The 6,505-nt window shown below is 53.6% G+C and overlaps 1 protein-coding gene across 2 annotated transcripts in view; it reads left to right on the top strand.

Annotated features, from left to right (window-relative positions):
- TMEM39B (transmembrane protein 39B) overlaps window positions 1–5,939 on the top strand; it is a 19,588-nt gene extending 13,649 nt beyond the window's left edge. The window contains exons 2-8 of one of the 2 annotated variants that reach the window (XM_033519567.1): window positions 1,956–2,175; window positions 2,445–2,528; window positions 3,071–3,225; window positions 3,942–4,278; window positions 4,676–4,863; window positions 5,186–5,306; window positions 5,539–5,939. In XM_033519567.1, coding sequence (XP_033375458.1) covers window positions 1,956–2,175; window positions 2,445–2,528; window positions 3,071–3,225; window positions 3,942–4,278; window positions 4,676–4,863; window positions 5,186–5,306; window positions 5,539–5,775 — 1,342 coding nt within the window. In that variant the 3' untranslated portion in view covers window positions 5,776–5,939. The remainder of the gene's footprint in view (window positions 1–1,955; window positions 2,176–2,444; window positions 2,529–3,070; window positions 3,226–3,941; window positions 4,279–4,675; window positions 4,864–5,185; window positions 5,307–5,538) is intronic. The other variant, XM_015649100.3, reaches the window with a different exon arrangement.
- Window positions 5,940–6,505: the final 566 nt, after the last annotated feature.

Here is a 6,505-nt window from a genome sequence, read left to right as displayed (position 1 = left end):
CTCATCCCATTCCCTGATAGTAAAACTTCCCATTCCTTTATTTTAAAGCTCATCCCATTCCTCAACCTTAAAACTCATCCCATTCCCTGACAGTAAAACTTCCCATTCCTTGACCTTAAAACTCATCCCATTCCTTGATAGTAAAATTTCCCATTCCTTGATTTTAAAGCTCATCCCATTCCTTGATTTTAAAGCTCATCCCATTCCCTGATCTTAAAACTCATCCCGTTCCTTGATAGTAAAACTTCCCATTCCTTTATTTTAAAGCTCATCCCATTTCCCCACCTTTCCCTATCCCAGGTTATTCCAACCCCAGTCCAGCCCAGCCCTGGACACTTCCAGGGATGGAACAGCCACGGCTTCTCTGGGAGTTCCATTCCAGCTCCTCCCCACCCTCAGAGGGAGGAATTTGTTGCCAATATCCCATCAAACCCAGCCCTCTGGGACTGGGAAACCATCCCAGTTTCTTGTTAACTCCCAGTTCCCTTTTCCTATATCCTGATTTGTCCTTACCACCCCTTGCCATTAGGATGGGTGTCCCTGAGACTCTTCAGGACAGGCTCCCAGGAAAGTTCAAAACCCTTCAGTGACCAGGGAATGAGAAATAAAAATAGAAACAATTTTATATCCAGAGCCCAGCTGGGGTTGTTGCACCTGCAGTGCCCTGAGGTTGGTGTCGGGTGATGTGGCTCTGCGGGGTTCTTTAGGATCAGCTGGATTCTGTCACTGGGGCAGAGGAGGGAGAAGCCAAGGAGCAACAGCATAAACAGGAGGTTCTTTATTTACTCTGCAAAGAAAATGTTCAATCTGCCTCAGCTGAGGGCCCTGAGACAGGAATTTCTAGGGGTACAGTTATCCAGACATGTCATTGCAATCCACCTTTCCTGGGAAAAGCACACACCCAGGGCCTTATCCCAGGCAGGGAATGCACAGATCCACACCCAGCTCACCTCCAAGGCATCGAGAGCTCTGCTTTGTGCCAGCCTGTGAAGTGACAGGACACAGGGAATGGCTTGCCACTGCCAGATGGGATTTTAGGGAGAAATCCTCCCCTGGGAGGGTGGGGAGGGGCTGGAATGGAATTCCCAGAGAAGCTGTGGCTGCTGCATCCCTCAAAGTGTCCAAGCCTGGGTTGGATGGAGCTCGGAGCCACCTGGGGTAGGGGAAGGTGTCCCTGCCCATGCCCTGGATGATCCTTGATGTCCCTTCCAGCCCAGAGCATTCTGTGATTCCATGATTTCATTCTGTGATTCCATGATTTGCCAATGCTAAGGCTCTGAATCACCATGAGTTTGGGAATTTGGGAATTTCAGAGAGACAGCTCAGGCTCCTCAGGTTTTCCCTCACTCAATGCCTTATTTTATGTCTCCATCTCCTGTTTGAAACCATGGCCTGATCCCCCTGGATCCACAGCCACACTCCACGATTGAGACTTCATTTGGGGATTTACACTTTGTGCTCTGCAGTTCCTTTGAGGCCCACACCCAGATTCCTTTGCCTGTTGTTATTTAGGGATTGCAGCTCAGTCTGGGAGATATTCATTCCCCTTGATCCAGAGGGTCAGTCTGGGATTGTGTTCATGCTCACACAGCAAGAGGCACCTCTGGCTAAACTCGTTTTTCCTCCTCAGGTGAACAGAAGGTGAAGAATGAACAAGGGCTTGTGTGTAATTGCTCTGCCTTTCATGTTCAAGCACTCTTAGATATGTAAACATCAACTTGAGCTCTGAAAGCTTCCAATTAATTAAGGCAGCCACTGAGTAGCACAACACAACCCTGGGTTTGAACAACACAGAAGATTTAATATCAAATGTCCTGGGTCTAAATATCTGCCTGAAATTTGTGATTTGTGCCAGCCAGTGATAACTTGAGTTCCCCAATCCATCTGAGACCTGTGGAGGGGGGAGCTGGAGGACATTCCCCTGTTCACCCCTGGCTCTTGGCTTCCCCTGGCAGGAGTGGCTCAGGGACAGGGCTGTCCAGCCCCCCTCTGGCAGCTCAGACAGTCGTTCCCCTGCGGCACTGCAAAATCCCCGAGCTGCCCGTGGAGAGGAGCGTCCTGTTCGAGCTGCAGCTCTTCTTCTGCCACCTCGTCGCCCTCTTCGTCCACTACATCAACATCTACAAGACAGTGTGGTGGTACCCACCCTCCCACCCTCCTTCTCACACATCCCTGGTAAGCACCAAAGGGCAGCTGGAGCTCCCAGGCTGTCTCTTGGACCGCTAAATGTAAAGTTTTAGAGATAATGGTTGATAAAAATTGCATCTGACCCTTCAGGATTGCTCCTGCCGCTCCTGTTTCCCACATTTTTGGGTTCTGGCTGCTGGCTTTGGCATTCTCTTGGAAGGGAGTCCAAAGAGAAGAGAATAATATGGGACTTTTTGTGTTGAATGTGGGTTCCTGCTGCTGTTGAAAATGGGATAATTTTAGTTTTGTCCCCACAGAACTTTCACCTCATTGACTTCAACGTGCTGACGGTGACAACCATCGTGCTGGCACGGCGGCTCATTGGTGCTGTGGTCAAGGAGGTAAAGTCAGAGCTGTCCTTCATAAAGCTCTGTGTCCCTTTTGCCACTCCAAACTCCTCCATCCCTCCCTAAAGACCTCTGTGATATTCCCTAGTCAAAATCCCAGGCAGTGGGAGGAGCAGAGAACAGAACTGAGCTCCCCAGCCCACTGCTCCTGCTCTCTGTGTCCTTATCTGACTCTCAATTTCTGTCTCAGCCAGACTGTAGTGGCTGGGATTCTCTCCTGCCTTTGGCTCTTTTCCTGCTCTCTCCTCTCCAGCTTTCCCCAGGGAAGAGCCAGGGATGCTCACTGTGGAAGTATCCCATGGTGAGCAGTGCCAGGAGAGTGTGCTGGGCACTACCAGGCCTTAACTAGAAACTCCCCTCACTCTCTGAGGAATGAAACCCAGATTCCAGAGCTTTTGGAAAGCCCTGATGCCACAGAAAGCCTCCCTGTCCTGGTGTCAACTTGTCCCTGGCAGCTCCTTGGCAGCTGTGATTTTACACCCTGAGTTTTCTCTTTTAAGGAGAGGGAATGCCCAGCTCTCTCCTGTGTCCCACAGGCTTCCCAGAGTGGCAAAGTGTCCCTGCCACGCTCCATCTTCCTGGTGGTCACTCGCTTCGCCGTCCTCACGGGCACAGGCTGGAGTTTGTGTCGCTCCATCATCCACCTCTTCAGGACCTACTCATTCCTCAACCTCCTGTTCCTGTGCTACCCGTGAGTATCCCTGGCTCTGGGCTGGGGGATGCACCCAGAGCCCAGGGGGAGGCTGCCTGCAGCCCTGTGGGGTTCTGAGCTGGAAGGCACCAGGGCTTGGAGCAGCCTGGGTTTGTGGAAGGTGTCCCTGCCCATGCACACAGAGTTTTCCCTGCACCTCTCCCTTCTCCTGTGTCACATTCCGTGGTGGCAGGACACATCTGGGACATTGACCCCTGTTTCAGCTTGATGTGAGCAGTAATTATTACTCATTATTGCTGCTGGTGTCTTCTGGAAAGGGTTGTGTGGTTTTCTCATGGTGCTCACAGAACCCAGGGCTTGGTTTTCCCTTTGTTCCTGGCCTCCTCTGCCAGGTGGAGGGATTCAAACAGCTCCTGGATTTTTGTTACCTATCAAAAGGAAATATTTGGAGTGGAAATAGCTCCCTCCTCCCTGGTAGATACAGGAGGAAACATCCACAGAGGTTTGCTGCCTGTGTTTGAGCTCAGGGCTCTTTTTGGGAGTTTCCCTTTGGAATCAGGGAATCCCAGACTTGGGTTGGGTTGGGGCGGAGGATGGACCTTAAAGCTCACCCAGCAGGGCCAGGAACACCTTCCACTGTCCCAGGTTGCTCCAAGCCATGAGCTCTTCCAGCTCAAAACCCCAGAGGGGAATTTGGGATGGGGCTGTGACAGCAGTGGGATGGGATGCAGCTCCCGAGGTCTGTGTTTTTCCAGGTTTGGGATGTACATCCCCTTCCTCCAGCTGAACTGTGACTTTCGGAAGGCAGGGCTCTTCGCCCAGGTGGCCAACATTGGCCCCAGGGACACAGGGGAGGTGACAGCCCGGGGCAGGGACTACCTGACAGTGCTCAAGGAGACCTGGAAGCAGCACACGAGGCAGATGTACGGCATGGAGGCCATGCCCAGCCACGCCTGCTGCCTCTCCCCAGACCTCATCCGCAACGAGGTGGAATTCCTGAAAATGGATTTCAACTGGCGCATGAAGGAGGTGCTGGTGAGCTCCATGCTCAGTGCCTACTACGTGGCCTTTGTGCCTGTGTGGTTTGTCAAGGTGAGGCCTGGCTGGGAGGTGACACTGGGCTGTGGTGGCACGGTGAGGGAGGACACTTGAGGATGGCCCGTGGTAATGGAATTGTGAATGTCTGCTGGTAAATGGGCCTGAGGGGTGAGGCTGTCCCTGTCCCCTGAGGGGCTGGTGCTCCACCAGCTCGGCATGGGGACCATCAGGAGCTGCCTCCCCAGGCCTGGTGATGATGGCACAAATATTTTGCAGGAATTCTCCATCCCCCATCCCACACGGGCTCTTCCTTTGCAGGCAGGATCCACAGCTCCGTGCAGAGCCCTCGTGTTACCTGCCTGCCCAGGTGCTCTGTGTTGTGATGCCCTGGGCAGGCCAGGCTGTCCAAAGGTGTGTCCCACAGTGTCCAAACACTTCCTGTCCCCCCCAGAACACTCAGTACTACGACAAACGCTGGTCCTGTGAGCTCTTCCTGCTGGTTTCCATCAGCACCTCGGTGATCCTCATGCAGTACCTGCTCCCTGCACGATACTGTGACCTGCTCCACAAAGCTGCAGCACACCTTGGCTGCTGGCAGAAGGTGGATCCGGCCCTCTGCTCCAACGTGCTGCAGCACCAGTAAGGAATTCTCTCCTGGACTTCTTTTGCTGGGTGGGTGGGGAGCTCAGCCTTAAACCAGAGAAAAGTGAGAGCAGAGTTGTTGGCTGACTCTGACACTCTGGGCACTGTCCCCTGCCAAGCAGAGCTGATTTTTGGCAGGGTGCCTGTTGCTCCTGGCCACAGCTACCTGCAGTTTGTCACTGCCGTGGTGACACTTCCAAAGCAGGAGCAGTATCCCTGTGCTCCTCCCTGCTGCAGAGCCCAGTGCCCCATGCAGGTGGGATTGAGGATTAACCCTTGTTCCCTGCAGTGGGATTGAGGATTCTCTCGTTGCCTGCAGGTGGACTGAGGAGTGCATGTGGCCTCAGGGGGTGCTGGTGAAGCACAGCAAGAACGTCTACAAGGCCGTGGGTCACTACAACGTGGCCGTGCCCTCGGACGTCTCGCACTTCAGGTTCCACGTAAGCTCTGCCCCCCTCTCCTTGCTGGGAGCAGGGATAACACCGCAGGACTGTGGTCCTGGACACCTCAGGCTGGTGGAGCTGGGGGTCAGTGCCCAGGGCAGGGGAGTTGCTGTGGTTCAGCATCTCAGCCCTGTGACTCCATCCAGAGCCAAAGTGTCCCGAGGAATCCTCCCAGTCCTCACCCAACGGCTTCACCTTCTGCCAGGCTCCTCACCCTGCTCTCCCACAGTTCTTTTTCAGCAAACCACTGCGAATCCTCAACATCTTGATTCTGCTGGAAGGAGCTGTCATCTTCTACCAGCTCTACTCGCTGATTTCCTCGGAGAAGTGGCACCAGACGATCTCACTGGCTCTGATCCTCTTCAGCAATTACTACGCCTTCTTCAAACTGCTGCGGGACCGGCTGGTGCTGGGCAAAGCCTACTCCTATGCTGCCAGCAGGGACTCAGAGCAGAAGTTAAATTAAAACAATTGCACTGATGCTCTCAGCATATTACAGAACAAACAAAAACAAGAAACCCTCAGAGCTTTGTATTTTTGTTACCACTGCTTTTTTTTTGTTGTCGTTTTCTTTGATAACTGATGTAATTAAAAGGAAAAAAAAAACAAAACATATTTTTTTACTCCCAACAAGTTGTTTGTGTGTTTGTTTGAATCCACCTCCACCAAAAGGTTTGCTGCTGTTTGGGTGTGTGGAGGGATTTTTTGATGGTGCTGAGGTTTGACAGGGGTGGGAGGAGGAAGGTGAGAGTTACAGGTGTGTTAAATCTCCCAGCTGGGTTCCTTCAGGAGGGGGTGAACCCTCATCCCATCCTTTTGGAGGTTCTCAGGAGCTCTCCCATGCTCTGTGTAGGGAAAGGTGATGTTATTTCTCCAAAATGTTTCTTTTCAAATTGCTGAGCCCCAACTGCAGCGACCCCCAGCTCGCAGTGCCCTGGTTTGAGGGGTCCCCTGTGGATGTGGGGACCCAGGGGGAGCTGGGAGGGTTTGGGGGAGCCCCAGCCGCTCCCCTTGGCTCGTTTACCCGCGGGTCGTGTGTTCTCCCCAGGCTCCCCCTGCCCAACCTGCCCGTCGGGGTCGGGAGAGGAGGAGGAGGAGGAGGGGGAGGAAGGGACGCGGCTCATCCCGAGTGCCCCAGCCCGGGGCAGCAGGGCCATCCCCGCTGCCGGGAGCAGCGCCCGTGCGGCCGCTGCGGG

This window comes from Parus major, chromosome 23 (assembly GCF_001522545.3).
Source record: "Parus major isolate Abel chromosome 23, Parus_major1.1, whole genome shotgun sequence".
Taxonomy (NCBI): domain Eukaryota; kingdom Metazoa; phylum Chordata; class Aves; order Passeriformes; family Paridae; genus Parus; species Parus major.
This window is presented reverse-complemented; position numbering and strand designations above follow the sequence as displayed.